Source organism: Bubalus bubalis, chromosome 9, assembly GCF_019923935.1.
Source record: "Bubalus bubalis isolate 160015118507 breed Murrah chromosome 9, NDDB_SH_1, whole genome shotgun sequence".
Taxonomy (NCBI): Eukaryota; Metazoa; Chordata; class Mammalia; order Artiodactyla; family Bovidae; genus Bubalus; species Bubalus bubalis.
Genome location: NC_059165.1, coordinates 60,239,500 through 60,264,551, shown reverse-complemented (window position 1 = coordinate 60,264,551; position 25,052 = coordinate 60,239,500). Strand labels below are relative to the sequence as shown.

At 57.2% G+C, this 25,052-nt stretch overlaps 1 protein-coding gene across 4 annotated transcripts in view; it reads left to right on the top strand.

Moving 5' to 3' along the window:
* Positions 1-24,596, top strand: part of CXXC5 (CXXC finger protein 5) — a 37,928-nt gene extending 13,332 nt beyond the window's left edge. For 3 of the 4 annotated variants that reach the window (XM_044947601.2, XM_025292600.3, XM_006070796.4), the window contains 2 exons: positions 20,955-22,023; positions 23,559-24,596. In XM_044947601.2, the coding sequence (XP_044803536.1) occupies positions 21,115-22,023; positions 23,559-23,603 (954 nt within the window). In that variant the 5' untranslated portion in view covers positions 20,955-21,114 and the 3' untranslated portion in view covers positions 23,604-24,596. Of the gene's footprint in view, positions 1-20,954; positions 22,045-23,558 lie in introns of all 4 variants that reach the window. The other variant, XM_025292602.3, reaches the window with a different exon arrangement.
* The last annotated feature ends 456 nt before the right edge of the window (positions 24,597-25,052 follow it).

Sequence of the window (25,052 nt, the reverse complement as noted above, 5' to 3'; positions counted from 1 at the left end):
TTCTTGTCGCGTTGAGAGTCTAGAATCACAGAACCGTGGGCTTTACTGCTGGAAGGAAGCGTGAATGGTCATGTTTCAATCTTGTTCGATGCTAGGAACATTGAGAATCTGAGAGGAGGGGCTTCCCTGTGGTGCCCGCCAGTGACATGAAACCCAGTTCTGCCTCTGGTCTGCCCCTCTCTGGAAATAAATCATGCCAGCACGGGGAGTGGACTGTGTGGGCCCAGGCAGGCAGTGAGGGGACGCAGCTAGCCTACAGGCACGGGAGGGGTCCTCACGGCAGTGCCCGCCCGCCCGCTGCCCACGCTTCCCCAGGCACCAGTGTGAGGAGGAAATGCAGGCTGTTGCTTCCAGCGACAGCCGGCAGGGCCGGGCGGCTTCCCAGCTCCCCCTCTGATTCACGGCCGCCTGCAGCTCCCCCCTCCCCTGGGGGCCTCTGCAGCCCCATCTGTGCAATGGGGAGAGGAGGCTTCACCCCACAGTCTAGTCACAAAGACAGTACAGTTGCGATTCTTTTAAAGCCCACCCTAACACTTTGGGAGAGTTGGGTCAGTGGTCCTGAATAGTCAGCTGGGCATTTGGCCCCAGAGCACTGAGAAGTTCTGTTTAGAGTCACCCTGATGCCTGAGAAGCTTGGGAGGGCTGCATTGGTTCCTGGGGTAGAAAGTGTACCAGGTGGGAAACAATAGAGAAGGGCCCTGCCGCCAGGGGCATTCTTGCCATTCAGGAAGAGCCTGGATGGGAGCTGGGCTTGCTCCTGATCTCAGTATACCCATCTGCAAAATGGAGCATGTCATTCCATGTGGCCGGCCATTCATTCATTGTCTCCTCAGTGCCTGGACATGTGCTGGGTACTGGGGACGCTGAGGCAAGTGGGAGGATGGTAGGGAGAGGAGGGGTGTCCTTGGCGGTTGGGTGGGAGTATGATATGGCTGAAGGGGTGACTCTAGGAGAAGGAATGAGGTTGGGGGGTGCAGATAAGGGGCTGACCTGCAAGGCCAGTGTCCAGCGGAAAATCCCAGCTGTTCTCAGGAAGTGTTTCCTCCACTGGTCCCCGGGGAGGGAGGTGAGGCAAGCAGGAAGGAGGAGAGTTGGGGGCAAACGAGGCCCCCAGCCAGTCCAATGGAGACGTCCCAGGCCTGGCTGCTGGGCGAGTGTACCCCTCACACTGCAGGAGGGCTGGAACGCAGCCCCCCCACGCTCCAGGGCTGGGCCTGTGGTGGGGGGCCGGGGCTCTCAGGAGGGGCCGGGCCATAGTCCAGATTTCAAAGCTTTCCCCAGGGGCCTTGTGGTGCCCTCCGCCCTGTCCTGAGCTGCCGCCGCGGGGGTGGCAGATGCTGTTTCATCGGCTGAGACGAGTGGGAGGCCTCCGGAAGGTCCTCCTGGGAGGTTCCGGGGGGCAGCGGGGGCGTCAGCAGCTGCCGCCCAGTTAGGGCTGGTTCACGGTGGCCTCCCAAGTCCCTTAGTTCCCCCAGGCCTGGGGATGGAGCACTGAGACTGATTCCTCCTGCCTTCACTCCCCCTACTGCCCACCAAGCTTCTTGCTCTGGCCCCCCTCCCATCCCTGGCTGTGTCTGCAGAGCCCCCCGGGGAAGGCAGGGGAGGAGGCGCAGCGGGCTCAGAACAGCGGGTGCCCGCGCAGCCAAGTATTTGCGCGAGCTGTCAGAGACAGACAGGCATGTAGGGAATTCGGTGCGTGTGGGGCTGGGGGAAGCAGCCGGGTGGGCAGGCAGGCAGGAGGGGGGAAGCTGGGGCTGCCTCCCCCGCCTGTTGAACCCTGCAGAGACCACCGTTCTCCCAGCCCAGGCCAGAAGGTGCATCTGGCACCTCCTTCCTGTCTGTACCAGTGCAGGGGACAAGAGGGACTGGGTGGGACCCTGGCTGATGACGGGGCTGACACTGGGGAAGGGGTGCCCTGCTGAAGGCCAGAGCCTGGGAGGGGCTGTCCGGTGGAGTGTGGAGCTGGGCAGGAATCCGGGTTGTGCCCAATTGTGGCCTCCAGGAAATAGCAGCTGTCATGCTCCCGCGTCTCCCCCCTCCCCAAGCCTGGCACAACTTGTTTCCTGGCCAGGGTCCGGCTGGGGCAGATTGGAGGAGCCTGGTATTGCCCAGCCTGGGCAAAGAACAAGCAGGATGAAGGGGACCATGTTTATAAGCCTAAAGGTACTTGGGGATGCTGGCGAGAGCTTCCCCTGGTATTCTTTTGCTGAAGCAGGCTGGAGTCATTTTGAAGGAGGGGACTTCAGCCCTTACGTCCCTGGACAAAGACCCCAATTTAGTCACTTTCATCTTCTCTCCGATAAGGCCTATTAGGCAGGTCAGGGCCTAGAGCTGAGTAATACTTCATGTTTCATAGCTGAGAGCCCAGAGAGAGGGATACACTGGCCTAGGCTCACACAGCGGGTTCTCCAGCCTTCCCCCTACCCTCATGTGGGTGGCGTCAATGGGAAGAGGTGAACATTGGGGGTTTGCTGGGGTGGGGGGCTATATTTAGTTCAGTCCTGTAGAGCCAGGGGGCCCCTGGGAGCAGCTGTTGGGGGGGTTGCAGACAGAGGCCTCGAGCTCCATTTAGTCTGGACAGAAATATCCTCCCCCCACCCACCCACCCACTGGCTGGGCGGCCAGGCTGCGGGCTTGTCCCCTGAGGGGCAGCTTGCCTGGGCCTGGCAGCCGGCGGGACAGGCAAGATGACCCGATAGGCTTTTCCCAGCTCAGGTTTCGATGAAACAGGAACCAGAGTCGTAGCCTGGGCTGTGGGGGCCAGGGCCGCCAGAGCTGGGGGGCCAGGACTGCCTCCCTCCTGCTCCCCACAGCTCCCCACCATGCAGCCTCCCCTTCTCAGAGGCCTGGGGAAGCAGCAGGTTATTTATCAAGCGGCCTCCCTGCCGCGTCTGCCCGCGCCTGCCTCCCTCCCACCCCCCAGCCCCCAGCGCTGGCGGCCATGAGCCCAGCAGAGCAGGGTGAGCTGGGCGGGCTGGCGGCGGGATGAGCTCAGGAGATGTGAGTCACCCCATCCCCAGCAGCCCCACGAGGCCCTGAGGCCTGGCAGGCAGCGCGTACTCACGCACATCCCACGCGGCACACCCAGGGGCACACGCTTGGGACAAACAGTCACTTAGCACACGACTCAGCACACATTGCTGACACTCACGGGCAGGGCTCAGTCACAGACGTTGTGGACACTCGCTGTCACACTCACAGCCCCAGCCTCTGGCACACACACACGACACATGCTGACACAAACACACAGACGGATGGACAAACACAGTCACACATGGACCCCATACATGACTCCAGTAAGGCGCTGGTATTTGTGCTCCATCCTGTCACAGGCTCAGGCCGTTTCTCTCCAGCCACAGCTCTCACCCAGATGGTGCGAAGAGCTGGGCACAGGGCACTGACCCCATGGAGCCTGGTGTGCACAGGCTCGCTCCCAACAAGGTTGGGGCTCCATTCACTGAAAGGCCCATGTAGGCTCACACAAAGGAGACCCACACTCGGCCGTGTAGAGTCAGCTGAATTCTGCAGGGTGGGCACGGGAGGGGAGATGTTTCCCCACCCCTGGGGAAGGAGGCCCCAGTCACAGGCATGGAAGTGTTAAACTCACTTGCCCTCCAGTATGGGGAACTCTAGCCCAGGCAGAGCCGGTTGCGGGTTGATGGGGAAGGGACGGGGTGGGGGTGGGTAGCTCAGTAGAGGAAAAGCTGGAGAAGGAAAGCCATGGAGAATCGATTTTCCTGGGAGCGCCAAGTGGCCAGCTGCTCCCCCCACTTGGGGAGCGGGGTCCTTGAGAGATTGCGGGGTGCCAGAGACTGGGGAGGAATGAGACTCCCTTGATCTAGTGGGCTGAGTACCCTCAGGAGTCTGTTAGCCCACCCTCCCTGGTCACCCTGGCCTCCTCTCCTGCCTTGCAGCCAGCACCCTAAGACTCAGAATTCAGACTTAGCCCCTGATTTTTAGTCCGTGGCCTGAATACAAGGAAGGGCTGAGCTGCTGGGTTAGGGGGATGCCCTCGGGGAGCCTCTGTGCTTCTGCTGCCCATTGGGGCTGGCGCTTGCCTTCCCTGAGTGAGCAGAACTGGGGGCATAACCCATATTTCACACACAGAAAAAGATATCCTTTTTCAGATGAGAGAATTGAGTCCAATGAGGATGGCTTCATTGCTCATGAAGGACTTTGGACACAGTCTCCTAACGCTCAGAGGGCAGCTCGTTCTGGTCCCACAGGATTGAGACAGCCTAGCAGAAGTCAAGGGGCAGGTGAACTCTGGCCCATGTTGGCTCCCACCTCCTGGCCACATAGGTCTCCCCCATAACGGCCTGGACAGTGGCTGGGGAGAAGAGAGGACCAGGCAACCTGAAGAAAACAAACAGCAGTGGCCAGTCAGGAGAACTGGATGTCCCCGAGCCATCAGCTCTAGAATTGCACAGGCCTGGGCTCCACACCAGGTTTGGTCACTGCCTGCTGTGTAATCATGACCTGGTTTGCCAACCTCTCTGACTTCACTTTAGCCACCTGTAAAACGGGTATGACCCTTATCTCTGTCTTAAAACTGCAAGACCTGAAGTAGATGGTGGGGTGTGGTTTGCACCATGTCTCACTTGGATCTCCAGGTGAGTCCAGCCCTCCTCTCCACCTGTTGGCTCCACCAAAGCTGGCATTTTTCTGGGAGTGGTACCCCACACCAAAGACTCCTTAATTAGAATGTCATGGATTTAGCCTTCTCTAGGGCTGTTCTTAGATGGGAATGATGGAGTATGGGATTGAGGAAGCTGAGCTTGGGGTCACTGGGAGGGAAATGGTTGGGAATGGATGGGACCCAGGACAGAGGAACCTGGAATCCTTGGGTGCACACTCCTGGGGTTAGATACACAGAGAGCCAACCATGGTTCCCAGATTTTTTTTCTATCCCCTAATCCCCAACAGATAGCAAACCACAAGTTAGACTCAGGGATTTCCAGGTGGCTAATGTGGCCTTTGCAGGGTAGTGAGGGGCTTGGAATACACCTATGGAAGGGCTGTTGGGACTGTGGGACCTTGAAGAAGCATGGACATGGAGCAGGCCAGGCTAGGGTGGGAAGGGGACAAGGAAATAGGAGGAAAGGTTGGTAAGAAGTAGAAGTGGGCTCTTCCTGTGGCCAGAAAAGCACGGCTGAGTACTGCCCTCGCTGTAGCCCTCAGACCCCTTTCGTGTGTGTACCTCCCTGGGTTCCTGCAGGTAAGAGGGCAGGACAGGGTATGCTCTACTTGAGCCTGGGGAAACTGAGACATAAGGGATTGGCTCAGACTCAAACAGTGGCGGAACTGGGGCCACAGCCTGGGTTACCCAACATTCTTGGCTCGAGCAGTGCTTTCACTCATTCTGGTGTTGCCTGAGGATGACCGTAAAAATAACCACACAGCGCTCATTTATTGAGCACCTATGCATGTTGGCCCTGCACTGAGAACCTCACATTCATCCTGTCTAGGACCCTGGTCGGGGTCGGGCTATCATGATGGGCATTTCACAAATCAGAGAGTGGGCTCAGCAAGGTCAAGCCATTTGTCTGAGGTCTCCTAGCTTGAGGCTGCAGAGTGGGAGGGGAACCCTGGCTCCAAACCCCATGTAGACCTGTGCCTCAGGGGGGCTTCTACCCATCTCCCATAATTAACACAATGAAGAATATTCCTAGTTGGGCCAGCCCCCTCCCCACCTAGGCACCACCCCATGACTCTTCTAGGGCTGTCTGTTATCTTGGACCCAAGAACCTTGGGACTGCTGATCCCGTAAGCCCGGGGAGGGTAAGCCCTGTTGCCCTTGGCTTCTGCGGAGACATGATTCACTGGGTGTCGGGGAGGAGTCAAGGTGTGGCCCAGGGAGCAGATTGAGTCTCCCTAGGGTTGCAGGGATCTTCTTGCAGACAAGTTCTGGGAAGGTCAATTGCTAGGCTCCTGAGAACTGCTTAGGGGCCTGATCAGCACCATACACCTCTCCCATCCCTACCCTCCCACCTCCCTGGGGACGCCTTTCTCCTCTCTGGGGAGCCCTGCAGGGAGAAGTTAAGAAAGTGCCCTTGAGCTGGAGCTAGCCTCCTCTTCTGTACACAGGGGTGATAGTGACCACCCCACTCTGATCAGTGTACTGGTTAGCTAAAGAGAGCACCAGGCACAGCATGGCCCTGGGGCAGGTCTCACTACAGGTCACCGAGTTGGGTTTGTTTTGCTGGAAGTTGGTGCTGGCCTGAAATGGAGGGGCAGAAAGTCTGGGTTTGGGGCCCTGTGCAATGTGGCAAGTTACTTCCCCTTTCTGGTCTCAGTTTCTGCATCTCTGAAATGACTGAGAGTCTGCCGAGCACATGCTCTGAGACAGAGGTAAGCCACAGTCAGACAGCCACACTCACAAACTCTGCAGCTGGTCTCCGGGTCCCCCAGGCCCAGGGCTCCTGCAGACCTTGTGTCAGCATGGAATTCAGTGGGGAGCAAGGTGGGCTCTAGAGATGGGCCACTTCAACCATCCACAACTTGCGTGAGTTTTAACTCAATTCTGAGCCTCAGTGTTCTCATCTGTGAAATGGGAAGGCCATGGTGCCTACCTCTTTGGGCTGCTGGGAGAATAAAAGAAGAGGGTGTGGACAGAGCACGTGGCACGGACTCCATCATTGTGGCCCCCGCCCCCATCTCCGCCAGCTGTCCTGGTTGCTGCCCCTCCCAGTCTTGGTCTCCCGGCTTCTGGGAAGGCGACAGTGCCAGTCTGCTGGCTCAGCCGGCTTGGCCACTGACCTTCAGAGCACCCAGGCTGTCAAGGCCGCCTGACTGCCTGCTGGGCGGGTGGGGGGAGTGCCAGCCAGCTCCTCGCCTGACGCCACCCGCCCCTGCTCCCACTCTCTCTCTCTGCGCCTGTGAGCTAATTAATCTCAGCCCCTTTGGGAAATTAGAACGCCGCAGTCGTGGCCTCCTCAGCCTCGCAGTGCCTGTGCTGCTACTGGGCCCTGCCAAGACCCACTGTGGTTTGGGGGCACAGGGTGGGGGGTGGGGGCAGCAGGATGAGCTGGGTAGGCATAGGTGTCCCTGAGCCCTCCACCGCCTGGCTTGCAGGGGTGCAGGGCTCTGGTTTCTTGGCCCCCTCCCCTTCCATTCAGCATCCATAAGGATACCAGACCATCGCCCTGCCGGGATTAAACCCAACCTCCAGTGTCTCTGACCTCTTCCTGGGGCCAGTATGGTCACCCCCTGGTATGGTCATATTCCATCTCATTGCGGGGTCATCTTGCCTGCCCAGCTCAGGCTGATGGAGACAGATGTAATTATGGAATTTTGCTTGGGAAATTAATTTGAAAAAGTTAATTAATTGGCGGTTCCGGAGGTGGCGGGCTCCACGCCCAGCTGGTCCTGCTGACGTCAGTGCTGACCCGCCTGAGATGGGCAGGCCAGGGAGAGGGACCCCAGAGACCTGGCTGGGCAGACCAATGTCCTGGCTCAGGGGGGACACCTGGGAAGTGGGTGTCGCCTGGACCTGCTTAGAGGCACTCTGAAGTCTGAGAACTCAGCCACTTGTTTGTATGTTTACCAAGTAGTTGTCAAGCTTCTACTATACAAGTGCCCCCAGCCAACATAGACCACTGAGTGTTTCATCCAGTTCTTCTGAATCCCTTTTCTCAAGGAAAACCTCTAAACCTGTTCCCAAAGCTTTTCCATAGAGTTTGGATCCACTGTACAGATGAAACAACTGAAGACTCAGAGGGTATGACTTGCCCAAGCCATTCAGCTATATTCTCCAGCAGAATGGAGTAGCGGATGTATAAAGGTTAGGTTTCTTCCCTTCTTCCACAGGCAGCCCCCTCCCTAGTGTGTGATAGGAGCCTTAAAGTTGACTGTACCCAAGAGAGGGCCAAAGAACATGGCCAACCCCCTCCATCCTGGCATCATTGTGCCTCCTCCACACCCCTCCCCAGACATTTGTGGTACTCTGTTTGTATCTTGGGACTTTTCCCACCCAACCTTTGGGATGACCCAGCTGGGCTGAGGCAGGAGGCCCCGATACCCTAGGGCTCTCCGAGTATGTAGGGACCCCTGCTACCTCCTGGGCCCCCTGCAGGGCCCCTGACCACAACGGTCTGACCAAGATCTTGTGTCTGGAGGAGTGCGGATTCAGTATAGTTTTTGTCTAGATAGAACATGGGTTGGGGCTCGGGCAAGAAGTAGCTAGTCCTGGTTCAGGTCAGGGATGTGACCTCTAGGAGGCCAGCAAGGTGAGCAACGTGGTCTTTCAAGAGATTTGGGCCTGGGTTTCCTTAAGCTGTGTGGCCTTGGATAAGTCCCTTTAGCTTCTGCTCAGAGCCTCATTTTCCTCACTGGGACACAGGGACGATCACGTATGCCACTCAGAGGGCTGTGAGGAGGCACAGGGAGGAAGGAGACAGTGGGAGGTATAACCACTTGAAGTCTTGGTTTCGCTGCCTGGTGGAGGCCAGCGGGGTGGGAAAGCAGGGAGCCAATGGAACTGAGCAAGTGCCAGGGCCTGAGAAGGCAGTTTGTGGAGGGAAATCTGGTGCAAGTGGTTGGGACAGGAGCTGGAGGACACACGAGGAGGTGGTATCTATGAGGTACCCAAGAGCCGCCAGCTAGCGGCCCAGAGCCCTGGGGCCTCTAGGGGGAGTTAGTCCATACAGCATTTACTCTGTCACTTCAGTTGTGTCTGACTCTTTGCAACCCTACGGACTGTAGCCTCCCAGGCTCCTCTGTCCATGAGATTCTCCTGGGGTTGTGGGTTGCCAGGCCCTCCTGCAAGGGATCTTACCGACCCATGGATTGGACCCATGTCTCCTGCGTCTAATGCATCAAAGGTGGATTCTTGACCCACTGAGCCACCAGAAAGCCCCATATAGCATCTGCTCCTGAATTTGTTGAGTGCATTTCCTTACCTCCGGGATGTCCCCAGGAACCAAGTGGGCCTTGCAGATAATTGTGTAGACCTCATCTCTCATAGTTGTTCAGAATAAAAGTGACTGTCCTGGACAGACTAAGCTGGGCATTTTGCATCGAATATCCCTTTGATGTAGTCTGTAGTTCTGGGTTTCCTCAAGGTCTGACCTCTAGCCTAGGGTTTAAGTGGGCCACACCCATTCCCTGAGCATTCTGTGTGGGTTGTATTAGTAGCTCAGTTGTGGCCGACTCTTAGTGACCCCATGGACTTTAGCCCACCAGGGCTTCTCTGTCCATGGAATTCTCTAGGCAATTGGGTGGAGGCAATGGGTGGATTGCCATTTTCTTCTCCAGAGGATCTTCCTGACCCAGGGATCGAACTCTGGTCTCCTACATTGCTGGTGGATTCTTTACTATCTGAGCCACTGGGGAACATGCTTAAAAGGGAGATACTTCCTCTGTCCACCTCACCCCCAAGAAGCCCTCAGCAGGTGACTGGCTGAGTGCTCGGAGTTCTCTGCACAGACTCTACTAAGCCCTTCTGTGTACATCCATATTCGTTTAGACTGGGAGCTCCCTGAGCATGGGGTCCATGACATCTCTCTGATCCCATGCCCAGCACAAGTGAGCGCTGGGTAGGGGTCATAGGGCTGCTGTTTCCTGTTTGACAGATGGGCCAGTTAAGGGTGTGTGAAGACATTGTTCAGTCAAGGTCACACAGCCTTGTGAGGGACGGAGCTAACCTGGCCCAGGTGGATATGGCATCACTCGACCTTTCTGGGGTCTTCTGCAGGCTTCCTTAGGACCTGCAGCTCCTAACTCACTGGCAGTGTTCCAGAAGTCCAGCCCTAAGCCCCAAGCTACTGAGACCTTGGGGAGTGAGGAGTTTGAGCATCGGAGGGGCAGAGGAGAGACCTTAAGCTCTCCAAGCCTCAGTTTCTTTAACTGCAAAATGGGGATTCTGGTACCTCTTCCTGATAGTGCTTGGGGATTTAGGGTGGGTGGTTAAAAGAGATGTTCTTAACTGCATGAAACTTAAGTGTTCACCATCTTTATTATTACTATTGACACTTTTATTTTGTTGTCATTATATTATTATTCACCCTCCCAGGGCCGCAGCAGCTGCGCTGGCTCTGGGCCTGGCTGCAGAGCTCTGGTCTGCAGAGAAGTCACGGTTGCTAATTAGTTAGTGCCCTGAGGAGAGGGCCGGGGGGGTTTTATTTTTGCGCGAGGATCCCACCTGCCCGAGGCTTCCCCAAGCCCTTCTTCAACTGGGCAAAGGTTGCAGGCCCCTCTCCAGCCTCAGGTAGGGGGCCTGGCTCCCAAATTCCCCCTGCCACTCCCTCCCCTTCCCAGACCTCCAGGGCCATGAATCATTTATGAGGCAAAAATGAAACCAATTAAGGACAAACTTTGAAAGCTTCTAATTGCTGCGCCTAGTGGCACCAAGGAATGAGGGAAGGCAGGCCTGTTCGGGGCCGGCATCTCCTCAGCCCGGGCCTTCCCAGACCGCCCGCCCGTCCCAGGGCGCGCGGCCTCCCGGCTCCCCGCCGCCTCCCGGCCGGGCGCGGACGTGCCTGCGCGGCTCCGGCGGCCGCGTCTGCCGCCCCGGCGCCCGCCCGGGTCCCAGGCAGACTAATTAGGCCCGGCTGCCCTCCCCGCGCCGCCGCCTCCCGCTCCAGGCCCGAGGTGATGGCGGCTGTTCCTGCCGTTCTGGGGCCTGTGCCCCAGAGCTGGCCGCCGTTCTCGGGGCGGGAGCCAGCCCTGCTGGCCTAGCTTAACCCAGCCGAGCCCAGGACGCCCTGTCCCCGAACGGGGAGCCTGGGGTTCCCCGCGCCCCCTCACCCTAGGATCCCGACGTAGTTATGGGCTGGGCGGTGCTGGAGTAGCTGACTTGAACAGTCCAGTTTCAACTCAGGGAGAGAGCTGCTCGTGTGTCGTCTCCCACCGCCCCCCAGCCAAGAGCGGATGGGGCCGGGGGATGACCGATGAGATAGGGAAGCTGGAGGACTACAGGGGACGGGAGGGGATTGAGTTCCTGGGGTGGCCCATTGGTGCTGTAGCTTTGCCACAAACACCATAACCTTACACGGATTCCTTAGCCTCAGTTTCCCCATTTGTCAACTATCAGGACAGGCCAGTTTTCTGTTGGATTTGGAATTTGAGGAGCTGGGCTTTACATGTCCCCCACACACCTCCACCCCTGCTCTTGCGGGCTGCTGAGGCGGAAGAGGTGGGGGTCTGGACCCAGCTTACTGCTGGGAGCCTTGGGCACCAGTGACCAGCCTGCCCACTGTGCTGAGGGCCAGGTAGGCCCTGGGCACTCAGGCATGTTGTTTGCTGAAACAGAATTTCTGTGCTTGTGTTTTTCCACAATTATATTAGCAGGTGGGATTTTTCCTCCGGGAAGCGGTGGAAGGGGGAGTGCCATGGCCATGTCCCCACCCGCTCTGAGTGTGAGCTCACATGGCTCTGCCCGCCCGCCTGCCGTAATGATTTTTTAATTATGTAGCCAGTGCTCGGAATTGCTAATCTGCCTCCAGCCCAACAACCCCTCCTGCAGCTTGTACCCCAGCCCCTCACTGGTGTCCCCAGAGTGGTGACGTCCAGCCCCACGCCCATCTCTGTGCCTGGAGCACTCCTGCGGGTGAGAAAGGGGAGGCCAGGATGACCACAGGGCCACCTCTCCTCCGTCTTCTAGTGACAGAACTTGGTGGTAGCCAGGGATCAGGGTGCCTTTGGCTCTCTTTGCACCCCGCCACGCCTGACCCCAGCATGGGTTGCTCCTGCCAGGACAGGTGTGGCTCTGGAAGATGGCAGGGGAGTGATCGGTGACCCCAAGGACACACACACACATACAATCTTTGTCATATCCACACTCACGACTTGCTTCTCTTAACCACACACTCTCAGCCTGATAGCTACACAAGCACAATAGTACGCTCTACGTCTTTCTCCTACACACACAGCCACGCCTGAGGGCCAGGGTGCCCTCCGGAGACCCCACTGCTGCCTCCCATTCCCTGCAGTGGTCCTGCCCCCACTCACTCTCTTTGCCTCCATCTCCTCCCTCTATCCCCTGCCTGACTGGGTTACACTCTGAGGTCCTCCAGCTCCCACCTGGTGGGGTGGCTGCCTGCGGCTGGGGCCTGCCTGAACCTCCATCGACCCGGTCTGGGGGAGGTGGCGGGTTGTGGGGGGGGCTGTTCTGCAGCACTGTGGCGGCGGCTCCTCTCCAGGCGCCCAGCTGTGGCATCTGTCAAGGTCAGATAGCGACTCCGGAACCAGCCGGCTCGGCCCCACAGCCCCTCTCGCCTCATTATTTTTGTGTTCCGGGGCTGCGGCGACACCTCCCTCCCTCCTCCTGAGCCTCCTGCCTCTTGCCTGCCTCCCCCACGCCTCTGCAGGGAGGGCCTGCGGTCTGGGGGCTTTTGTTTTCCAGTTTTCTCCTCGCTCAGGCCAGGCACATGGGTTTAGATGCTGGCCAGAGCTGTTGGATCTTGAACGGCAGACAAAGCAGGTGCCTCCCTCAAGGCTGGGACAGCTTTTTGGCTAGGGGAGCCTTGGGTTGATTTCTCAGGGGTACAGACTGAACCTGGGTGGAGCCCAATCTCCACCACAGCCCAGGTGTTCCGGTGGGCAGCTTCCTGTTTCCATAGGGGCCCCAGCACCTGGCATGAGTTCCTGTCTGCGCCATCCCCATGCCAGTTGAGCCCCAGACCCGTATCTCAGAACCCCTCAGAGGTCCTGATAGAACTCACAGTGAGTGCATGCACACACACACACACACACATACTTGACAGGCCAGGAGAAACCCACAGATATCCAGCCACCATGTAAACCACTCTACTTGGACACATGCACACTCAGTCATACACATACATCCACAGATGCAGATAGCCACACTCCACTCCTACACACAGGAGGTCACACAGAGACCTCCACCTCCACTGGTATCTAAGCCCCATTTGTATGTCAGTACTCAAAACCACAGAGTAATAACTGAGACTGTACACACACACCTGAGCACAGCCCCAGACACACATTCTCATGCATGCAATGTGCACAGGTTTCTGACACACCTCCCAGGTGGACACACACAGATATACTTGGCCCTAGTGCTGCTCCTCACCATATACACTCCAACTCGAGCATGCTCCCTGGGGTCCGGTGTTCTTGAGCAGTTGCAACACCCAAGGAGCTTTGGACCCCTGAAATGCTGAAGTGAGCTTGAGGCCTTCCCTTGGATGCACGTTGTATGTCCAGGGAGTTCCTGGAAAATAGGAAATGGTGATTGACAGATGGGTCACCCTACCCACCTGGCCAGCCTCCATGGATGTCCACCAGCTTGGGCACAAGTGCACTGAGATGGAATGGGATGGGAGAGTCCTGGATGGGTCAGGATGGGCTTGGTGACAGCTGGCAGGGAGGGCAGGCTCAGGGGGGTGGCCTCTCAGGCTCTGTCTCTGGGTCCTTTGCCCACCTCCAGCCCCTGATTAGGGTGTGTTGGGGGAATGAGATGTGGACACACATCAGGCCCCGGGGTCTCTGGGGTAGCCCTGGTCATCACTCACTTCCTCCTCCAGCTGCGGGCTGCTGTGACAGCCTTTAAGAGGGGGAGGTGGCTGGAGGTTTAGCAGTGGTGGGGCCCCCACCCCCCAGGAAACTCAAAACCCTGGGCCAGCCGCGGGTGGCGGGTTGGGGCAGGCACAAAGAGGGCCTCTGTGCAGGCCGGCTAGGCTGCCCACAGGATTCTGGGGGAGGAGGCAGGAGCCGGTTTCCGTCCCATTCTGCTTCCTGCGGAGGCCGCCGGAATGCCCGGAGCTCTGGCCCAGCCTGGCCCGTCCGGCCCACCCGCAGCCCCTTCCCCTGTCTTCCTGGGCCTTAGGGTACAGCTGCAGACTTCTCTGTGACAGCGTCCCAAAGTGTTTTGCTCAGAGCCCGAGAACTACCCACCTCCCCCTCAGGACCGATGAGAAACCAAGAGAGTTCCCCTAGGCAGATGGTGCCCCTGGACTCACCCTCTAGCCAAAATGTGCCTCAGAGCTTTTGGGCAGTGCTGGAGAGCCAGGCCCTGGAGTCGCAGAGATCTGGTTTCAAATCCTGACTCTTGAGCTGATTGACCTAGTGACTTTAGGCAGGTGAGTCTCATATGTAAAAGGGGTTAATAGTAGTTAAAGAGTTAGAGATTTCAGTGAGAAAATACACGTGAAATGCTTAGCACAATATGTAGCAGAGAGTAAGTGCTCATTATTGAGGTCTGCTATTATCATGTCCTCTGGGGAGATAAGAAAGGGAGAGGGCTGGATGCTCCTAACCCCAATCAGCCTCACATCCTCTGGAGCTCGGTCCCAACCCTATGGCCTGCTCAGAACCCTTTTCTTCAAGCCTCAGTTTCCCAATCTGAAAAATCTCCCTTCCTCCTGGGATTTGGAGGGTGGGTTGCTATCTGGAGTCTTTTTTCTGTATCTCTCTACCTCCTTCCCCACACAGGCCCTTCTGGGCTCATGGTTTCTGCAGCTTGGGGTGAGGAGCAAGAACCATTGATCTCTATTTTACAGATGGAAGCTGAGGCTAAGGTGGGGAAAGGTGTCAAAGTCAGTAAGAAGGGACAGGATGGAGCCAAGAACCTGGACCTGCTGACTCCATGCCCTGGCCAGTCCTGTGAATACAGGCTCTCTCCCAGTGGGGACCAAATATCTCTGAGTTGGCTTTCCCTGGCTTGTCTCGTGGTGAGGCCCACCGGGAGAGAGGTCCTAAGAAAGTGTAGGCTCTGATCCCAGGCTAGTGTCAGCTCAGACATCTCCACTTTGGGAAACCTTAGTCTATGATCCAGGAGCTCCCAAACAGGGAGGCAATCATTTTCTCACAATTGCTTATCAAACTGTCTGTTCTAAATGGGGCAATCATAGTACTTCCTTCAGAAAGTGGATAGGAGGATTCTATGAGACAAGGCATGTCCACTGTCTAGCACATAGAAAGGTTCCCGTACGTGTAGCTGTTATCCTCGTGGTGCCATGTTACAGATGGGGAAACTGGCTCAGAGGCCATATGCCACAGTCACACAGTAAGGAGAGTCCTCCAGCTCCTATGACCTTTCTAAAGAAGGAACCTGGCCCAAAGGAGGTGCTTGTTGAGGAAGGCCTTGTCTTTATCAGAGGTGTCCCAGGATCCTTACCTCATTCCCTAGAGCCCCATGTCAGAGCATACCTCCTGCCTGGGGCCTCAGTGTTTTTGTCCATGAAATGGGTTGATCTCCTCCAGCTCCTTTAGGGCGCTCTGTAAGGGCAGGCAGAACCCCATATACTCCTGGGTTTTCTCAGCAGCATGTTTCAGTCCTTAGGGAAGGGGGTTGAGCCTGCCTGAGAAAAGGGGCATAAAAGGCCAGGGAGTGTGGAGTCAAGGAAATAGGACTGCAGCCTCCACCCCCATTCTGTCCTTGGCAGTTGGTCTTGGGGTGCTAGTCTTAGGGAGACCCTAGTGGCATTGAGGGTGTGGCCCGCTCCAGACTATCCACTGGGTACCAGCAGTGGTCAGTGTGTCCTTGTATGTGTGTCCATCCATAGTTGGCTGTGTGCCCTGGTTTCTCCAGGAAGGCCTGCATTTCTCCTGGCCTCCAAGACTGGTGTCACCGTGTGTATCTCCTTAGGCCTGAGTAGGGCTTTTTTTCCCCTCTGGAAACTCCCCAGGCTGAATCATGGAAATCAGAGATGGAAACCCCCACACAAACCAGTTGCTCAGCTTAGTTCAACCACCATAGCCTGTGGTCTGGCCTGCCCACCATCAGTCAGTCTGTCCAACGCCCCCTCTCCATTGGAGACCAAGGACACCAGCCCATCAAGGTGGGTTGGAGGGATGTGAGGGGGTGTAGCATGCATGTCAGGAGTACACACGAAGTGTGGGGAAGGGTGCAATGAGCCAGGGTCTGCAAGTCTGCAATGCTGGTGGGCTCTGCCGGGCCATGCCTGGGATCCTGAAGGCCCTGATAATGCTGCCTCTTCCAGGAAGCCCTCCTTCGGCAGGTGGGACGGTTGTTCCAAGCAGCAGAGGAGTAGGAGGATAGTTGCACAACTCCATAAATTCACTAATAATGATTGAATTACATACTTTGGAATGGGTGAATTTTGTAGTATGTCAACTATACCTCAGTAAATCTGTTTAAAAAAAAATCCTGTTCTTGACTTCAAGGCCCCGCCCAGTTGAAACCCTGCCAACCTCATAGCCACACCTCGCCCCCGCTTCCCCATTTCTTGGGAACCCTTTCAAGCTTGTGTCCACGTTGGTAACCTCTCCTTATCCTTAACTCACAGGCTAAGCAGCCCCTTCCTCCAGAAAGGTCCCGGTGTCCTGCTCAATCCTTTTCCCTCCCTCCCGTTTCCCGTTGGTTCATGTGCCCATCGGCCCAGCTCCTTTGTAACCCTCCAGAGCAGTGCCAGTCTGGTCTGTATCTTCCCAGGACCACAAGGCATGGGGCTGCTACTGCTGCTGTGTGCAAGGTCTAGAACATCTCACCATGGCCACCTGTGTGCAGGTCTCCATGCAGACAGCTCCAGCCCACCCCACATGCCCTCCTGCCCCACCCCTGCCCATTGCTGTGTAGCCTGGAGGACCCAGGACAGAGCCCTGCTGAGGTCAGTTTGGGCTCCCCTGGCACAGAGGGTGGAGTGAGCGCTCTGCCACCACCTCTGGTGACCTCATTGCCAGCTGGCATTATGATGTCACCGGTCCAGCATTCCCTGTTCCTGCTTGGATATCTCCAAGCTCCCGGGTGGGGACACTCCCCTGGGGCCTGTGACAGCTCGTGCCCCCGACCACGTAAAGGTGACAAGCATGGTAACAACCCACAGGGAGGGGGTGAGGGCAGCCTCAGGGTGGCTGGGTCACCTTTCCCTGGTAAAGCAAAAGCAGTCACAAAGCAGGGTGACTAACACTTGGGCTCTGGGTTCAAGTTCTTCCCCTACAGGGAACCACTCTTTGACTTTGGCCCAACAGCTTGAGCCTCTCTGAACCTCAATTTCTTCATCTCTGGAATTGGTTCATAGTTCTGGTTCCTTGAGTCCTGGGGAGGAATCAGAAGGGAGAGAGAACATGTAGAACATGGGAGTACAGGGCCGGGGATGCAGTAGGTGCTCACTAAATGCTAGCAGATAGGGTCCCTTAGATAAGGGAGCCTGAGTGTCACTTGGCGAGAGCTGGTTAGGGAGGGGCCGTGTCCCATATTTTCTGGGGCTGGCCCGGGTCTGGGAGTAGAGGGAGGAGTGGCCCCAGCTTTGACTGTCTCTCACGTCCCAGGACAGCCAGTGAGCTCCAGCCCGTAGGAGGTGGGGCCCCACAGCTCGGCCCTGAGAGTGGGAAGCCCTGACCCCCAGCCCTCCTTCCTGTCTTTTCCTCCCGGGCCTTAGACCAGAGCGGGCCAGGGCTCATCTGGTCTCCCCCACATCTGCCTCCACTTCCCTCTCCCAGGGGCATGTCCAACTGCCTTCTCTTGGTCCCCAGGCCCTCAAATCTGGGATTCCCTTCAGGGTTCTGTCTCCATGTCTCTCAGATCCTCTCATCCCTGGGCTGGGCCAGGTAGCCTGTGTCTCTGAACCCAGTTGCCCTGGTCTCTGCTCCCCACGATGCTCTAACCTTGACCCTTTACTCTGTCCTTCCTCAGCCCCTTTCTCTGATGCACCCCTTGAGTTCTGTGTCTTGGATTCTCTGTCCCCACCACCTGTCTCTATTCTTCTGGCCCTGCGTCGGCCTCTGCCCCCCAGCGCTCCATGACTGGTTCCCCCCCACCCCCGCCCCCTGGGCTCTGTCCCCGCCCGTCAGCCCCTGGTCCCCGCTCCCGGCCGGCCCGGCTCCTGCATGGACAAAGGGGTCCTTTGTGGGCTGACCGCGGCTGGCGGGGCGGCGGGGCGCTGGCTCCGCATTGCTGATGAAACGGAGCCCTTTGTTGTCCCTCCTCAGGCGCAGTATTTCTTTTTGGGGGCTGGATGCGTTCCTGGCAGGGCCGATGATGGATGCGCCCGCCGCCGCCCGCCTGCCCGCCAGCTTTCCCTCCCGCTCATTCCCGCTCCGCTTCAACGCAGCCCCAGCTCCTCCCCTGCCGCCTGGGCACTGCCAGGCCCTTTCTGGCCTGGAAGAGGGTTGCTGTGTGTCTTGCAGTAGAGGCTGGGGCCTGGGAGAAGGTCTCCTCTTATGTCTTTCCCTTTCATGAGTAGAGCCCCTGAGCCCTGTGATCAGTGGTCTGCTGGGACAAGGGTGTCAGCTTTTCCCAGGGTCTGAAGGAGATGGGCCAGGTATGGGGCAGATCTGGGACAGCCTTGGTTGGGGACTAGGCCATGGGGACTAGAGGTTGGCATCTGCCCATGCTGGGGTTTCAGGACAGAGTTATCCTGTGTGCCAGTCCTCATGTACCCCCAACTTCACTTTCTGAGGCTGACAAACCAGCGTTTACTGCCTGCAGCACCTGTTCCATGACATATCACGTCCTCTGGGCCTGAGCTTAGCATGTCCCAGGACCTAGCTGGGGGGAGGGGCCGGGGGCTAGGCGAGGGGAGTCCCTGAGGAAGGACAGAAAATGAAAGATTGGAGAGATTCAAAGAGGGGACCAGAGACGAACAGAACATGAGATTAGGTCCCCACCAAGAGAGACTTGGTATGGAGACAAAAGCAGAGAGAGACTTAGCCTGAACACAGGCCCGGCTGTGTGGCTGTGTCTGTGTCGGAGGGAGCTGACTTCTAATTGACCTGCCCGCCCCACACGCAGAGCCAGATCGTGGAGCTGGGAGGAGGGAGGGAGTGGAGCAAAAGCAGCGTTAATGCAGCTATCGATTTCTGCCACCAGCCTGCAGGCCTCAGAGGCAGGGGACGCACAGAGGGGCTGGGGCACAGACTGCTCCCCTCCCCACCTCTCCAGCCTGCGGGCGCCTGCCTCCTCCTATCTTTTCCCTCACCCTGCATCTGGGGCTGTGGTCCAGGGCAGGGTAGTTGAGCTCAGATGGGCAGGGGCTGGGTGACTGGGCATGATAGTCACTGGCCCTGGTCTCAGTGGTCATGGTCCCCCACACCTAGCCAGGGTCCCTGATGCCTGGAGAGGCCCTAATCTCTGATGACAAGGGTCCAACAGCCAGCCTGGGCTGGAGTCTTGGTGGGTAGAATAGAGCATAGCTATCCTGGGATGCATATGCACTCCCCCTCCTTTCCTCTTACTATGACTCTGACCCCAGTGACGCCCCCCGGCCCAGTCTGGACACCTTGCCAGGCCATCCTGGGTTTGTCCTAGTGAAATCTGCCAGCTTGCCCAGCTCTTCCTCACCACTCATCCGCCTTCACTACGAAGGAGCTTAGATGGGCCAGTACCTGCTGGGGAGGCAGAGTGGCTGGCTGGCTGCTGATGCCTGCCCTTCTCCTCACCCTGGAGAACGGAGCTTTTCCCTTGCCAGCACTCGCTTCTCCTCATGGCCACTCCTTAGTAGTCCTGCGCCAGGGGCCCTGCCTGCCCAGGGCCTCGATTTCCCATTCTGTCAGTTCACAGGCTTGGGCTGGATGACCTCCCAGGACAGGCTGAGTTCTGTGACGGGGATGGTGGGGTTGCCTGGGGACAGAGATGAAGTGTGCACCACCCCCAAGCCCAGGGCGGGACAGGCCCGGCCAGATGTGCGCCTCCCCCTTGTGTCGCCAGCTGCTCGTGGTGGGGCCCCGTCCTCCCACCCCTCTCTTGGGGGTTGCTGGGCCGCGGCACGCAGATGCTAGGGAGCCAGGGCTGATGAGGAAACTACCACTCCGCTCCATCTGGAACAGTTTCTTCCAGAGCTCCGGCCAAGGAGCCTGGCTGCTCACATGCCTTAGTCTTGGGGCCTGAGCAGAACAGGCTCTGTCTTGGGAAGGGGCACCCCCACACATGGACATGGCCAAGGAACAGACTCCATTCCTGAGAGGGTTACACCTCTTCTTGGGAAAAGACTTCATTCCTGAGAGGGTCACACCTCCTTTGGGTCTCTTTGGCCCAGAGTCCACTCTGTGCTCTCTGCTCCCACTGGGAGCTCTCTCCAGACCCATCTGGGAGCCAGGCTGGGGCACAGCAATGAGGCCTATCTAGAGACAAGAGTGGGTCCTGGGGTTTGAGAGGGAGTGGGGAGTATGTGCTGATGGGTGCACAAGGGTGGCCCCCTACTCTTACAGGAGGAGGCTTGTCCTCTGGCACAGGGCTGCCTGCCCTCTAGCAGGAGGGTACGTGCTCCTTCAAATAAGGGCTCTGTGCTCTATTTGGCAAATTCTGTGAAACAAAGTCACTTACCTTTACCTGCAGGACTTGACAGAGCCTTGAGATAATTAATGTGTATTAGGCATCTTGGGCTTCCCTGGTGGCTCAGATGGTATCTGCCTGCAATGCAGGAGACCTAGGTTCAATACCTGAGTTGGGAAGATCACTTGGAGAAGGAAATGGCAACCCAATCTAATCTAGTATTCTTGTCTGAAGAATCCTGTGGACAGGGGAGCCTGGCGGGCTACAGTCCACAGGGTTGCAAAGAGTCGAACACAACTGAAGGCTTAACACAAAATTAGGAATCTCTAATGAGCATCCAGAAGCAGCTTCCATACTTTGGTCTGTATTGCCAAGCTCTGTGTCCACCCCTCTTCTCCATAATTGGGTCAGTGAAAGATTAGAAAGCAGAGGGTAACTTCTGAGGTTAATGGAGCTCTCCCGCTCTCTCCACCCCCACTCCCCCTACAGGAAGGACCACCTGCCTCGGTGCAGTCTTCCCAGACCCTAGCAGGGGGACCTGGCTGAGCCTCCACTGCACTGCTGAGTGGCCGTGTATCCATGGGACAGTCAGTTCTTCCCCCAAACCTTGTCTTCCTCACCTTATCAGATAGGATATTCCTAGCCACCATTTGTAGGTTTTTTATGAGTCTTAACTGAGATAGTACAAATGAGAAATTCCTAACTTTGGCTGGCACTTGATGAATACCCTGGTGAGGCTGTGGTGGTTGCCGTGGCGATGCACTTGGTGGCTGGGAGGTGTTTACCACTGCCCTGACCCTGTATCCTCTCATCCTGACAGAGTGAAAGCACTTCCACGTGGACACCCGACCATGTACCTGCGCTGAGGGGCAACTCCCACCAGGTCTCTCTGTCCTGGGCGGCAGGACCCGGTGCTTGTCTGTGGACCCCCCGCAGTTGGCAGGCTCCCCCGGCAGCGGGGTCCGGGCCTCGGCCCCACCATGTCGAGCCTCAGCAGTGGCCCCCAGGACACCGGCGGCAGCAGCAGCAGCAGCAGCAATGGCAGCAGTGGCAGTGGCCCAAAGGCAGGAGTGGCAGACAAGAGTGCGGCAGTGGCCGCTGCTACGCCAACCTCGGTGGCGGATGACGCCCCACCTCCCGAGCGGCGGAACAAGAGCGGCATCATCAGTGAACCCCTCAACAAGAGCCTGCGCCGCTCCCGCCCCCTCTCCCACTACTCTTCATTTGGGGGCAGCGGCGGCAGTGGCGGTGGCAGCATGATGGGCGGGGAGTCAGCTGAAAAGGCGGCCGCAGCCGCCGCCTCCCTGTTGGCCAACGGGCACGACCTGGCGGCGGCCATGGCTGTGGACAAGAGCAACTCTACCTCAAAGCACAAAAGCAGCGCTGTGGCCAGCCTGCTGAGCAAGGCAGAGCGCGCCACAGAGCTGGCGGCCGAGGGACAGCTGACGCTGCAGCAGTTTGCGCAGTCCACGGAGATGCTGAAGCGCGTGGTGCAGGAGCACCTACCGCTGATGAGCGAAGCGGGCGCCGGCCTGCCCGACATGGAGGCTGTGGCGGGTGCCGAAGCCCTCAACGGCCAGTCCGACTTCCCCTACCTGGGCGCCTTTCCCATCAACCCGGGCCTCTTCATCATGACCCCCGCGGGCGTGTTCCTGGCTGAGAGCGCGCTGCACATGGCCGGCCTGGCTGAGTACCCCATGCAGGGAGAGCTGGCCTCCGCCATCAGCTCGGGCAAGAAGAAGCGGAAACGCTGCGGCATGTGTGCGCCCTGCCGGCGGCGCATCAACTGCGAGCAGTGCAGCAGTTGTAGGAACCGAAAGACTGGCCATCAGATTTGCAAATTCAGAAAATGTGAGGAACTCAAAAAGAAGCCTTCCGCTGCTCTGGAGGTAACGGCGCCTTAGAGGGAGGTGTGTGGGCTCTTGTGTCTGTCTGGCAGTCCAAACCCACCCCCGTCCCCATCCCCACCTTTCCTGCTTGGGCCTGTGTCAGAGATGCCCGGCTGTCCCTGGGCTCTGCAGTTTTAGGCCAGGCTCCAAGACACCAGTTCATTGCCCCGAGAGTCAGAGCCACATCCCAAGATGCCCTTAGGTTGTAGTCTGCAACCTAGGCAAGCACGTAATTCCACATGGGGGCCTAACATTCCCTCCAGACCCCAGGACTCTGAATCCCAACCCCCCACCCCCTGCCCCACACCACCCAGAGTTCTGGGTCAGGTATTGAGATTCCCACACAGGTCCTAAGTCTCTGACTTTCAGACATGTCCTAAAGTTTCCAGTTTGTGACCTAAGATTCTGGGACTTTCCCCTGCCCCATTTGAGGGGTTCTGTCCTGTAGATCCTCTGGGTTTGAGGGATAAGCCCTCCGTTTGCCCCTTCCGAGCCTTTCCCAAGAATAGAGCAGCTCCAGTGCCAACTGCTCTGCCCTGAGTCCTGGAAGACCCTAGCTCTCGACATCTAAGTGACAGACTTGGGGTGCCTGGAGGCCCCAAGTTCAGTCTGCCTGCATAGTTAATGGCCTGGGTTCCTATGGGCCTGGGAGGTGGCTTGAGCCTGGGATGTGGGCAAAGCTTGTCCACTGTGGATTGGTTTTGAGAAGGCAGAAAGGTTCCCGTGATGCTTTCTCTCCATCCTTGTGGCAGGGCCTGTCCTCGTGTCCCCAGCCATGACAGCTTCACTGTGATGCCAGACCTGGGTATAAAAGCATCTTTTCAGCCAGCTGTCCCTGCCCTGCCTCGCCCCTCTGCAAATGGGCTTGACGCAAATGTCCAAAATGGTTGCAAAATGATAATGGCACCCCAGCGTGGCTATCCCCTTCACCTCACCCAGCTCTAAATCTCATATGTCTGCTCTCCTGCCCAGAGAACATACCTGGATGCACACAAAGGCACCCACTCTCCTCTTGTGTAGAGACAGACAGATACACACACACATCCTGCCTTGTACACAGTCTTATTATAGACGCAGTGTCTTAATAAACACAACAAGCATCCTTCCACCTCACCACAGCTCCAGACACACTACACACTGTAGCATAGCTCAAGGCACACATCCTTGTGTGTGTCCAGTGCACATGCGTACACGCTCATTCAACAGAAACGTGAACACAGCTCCTAGAGGCACCATGGCCACCTGGCGCTTGTGGCCTCTGGACCAGGGAAAGGGGTCTTCCTGGCTGGAAGGAGGGTTCCTGGGCACAGTGGCTCAGCTGGCCTCAGGGTGCTCCGGGTGCTCCAGGCCCTCCAGTGGCCAGCGGGCCAGGCTCCTCTGGCCTGGCCAGGATGGCAGGAACTCCACGGGGTGGCTGCTTTTCCTCCATGCCCATCCCTCCGCCAGGAGGCCATCCACGGGGGAACGTCTTTGCACCAGGCCCAGCCGGACCCTGACTGAACTCTCTCCTTGTTTTTGTCTCCCGCCCCCGCCAGAAGGTGATGCTTCCGACGGGAGCCGCCTTCCGGTGGTTTCAGTGACGGCGGCGGGAACCCAAAGCTGCCCTCTCCGTGCAATGTCACTGCTCGTGTGGTCTCCGGCAAGGGATTCGGGCGAAGACAAACGGATGCACCCGTCTTTAGAACCAAAAATATTCTCTCACAGATTTCATTCCTGTTTTTATATATATATTTTTTGTTGTCGTTTTAACATCTCCACGTCCCTAGTATAAAAAAGAAAAAGAAAAGAAAAAAAAATTAACTGCTTTTTTTGGAAGAACAACAACAACAACAACAAAAAAGAGGTAAAGACGAATCTATAAAGTACCGAGACTTCCTGGGCAAAGAATGGACAATCAGTTTCCTTCCTGTGTCGATGTCGATGTTGTCTGTGCAGGAGATGCAGTTTTTGTGTAGAGAATGTAAATTTTCTGTAACCTTTTGAAATCTAGTTACTAATAAGCACTACTGTAATTTAGCACAGTTTAACTCCACCCTCATTTAAACTTCCTTTGATTCTTTCCGACCATGAAATAGTGCATAGTTTGCCTGGAGAATCCACTCATGTTTATAAAGAGAATGTTGATGGCGCCGTGTCGAAGCCCCTCTGTATCCATTCATGCGTGTGGAGCTGCCGCTAGGTGCTCACAGCGCGGGAGGGGGCAGCCCACCTACCCCCGGGGCACCCAGGGGCCCCAGAATGGGAGCCCCCCCCAACCCTAACAGTGATGATTTTGCAAAAATGAAAATTCTGTTCATTTATCCATTGAGATCTGGGGAGCCCATGTCTCTATTTCTGATCCTGGCTACTTACCTTAGAGAAAATAAGTCCTTTTTTCTGGCCTCACTGATGGCAACAGAAGAAAGGACTTCTCTGCGTGGCCCCCTGCCGGTGGGGGTGGGTGCCCAGGGCCCCCCTGTGGCCTGGGCCCCCTTGCCCATGGCCAGCTTCCTGCTGATGAACATGCTGTTTGTATTGTTTTAGGAAACCAGGCTGTTTTGTGAATAAAACGAATGCATGTTTGTGTCACGAAACACCACTGGCTTCTTGCTGTCCGGGTTTGGGGCCTTGCTTGGGACTGTTGCCGGGCAGGGGTTGTCTAGGACTACCTTGGGAAGGAGGAAGAACGGCCTGGGGACACTGAGAGTGGGATTTCTCAGGAAATGAGGTCTTCACTGGATCCAGAAATGGGGCAAGCCAGAGCAGCCAGCCTGGTGGACAGGATGGAAATTCTCTTAAATCTAGAAGTGGCTGGTATTGGAGCACCTCAACTGCCTGATTGTGCTCCCCGCCCCCTGCTGAAACCTGGATCGCCAGGGACCATCACTTACCTGGGGCCACCTTCCCTGTTCACCTCAAGTCACCAGATCCGATCAGTGTAGGGTAGCCAGCAGTTCTGGCTGGGGGTGGGGCCTCAGCTGCCTGTTCAGGTTCTCACTTCTTCATCCTTGCAGGGATCTAAAAAAGTGAAGCTGCAGGGAGCAGTTTCA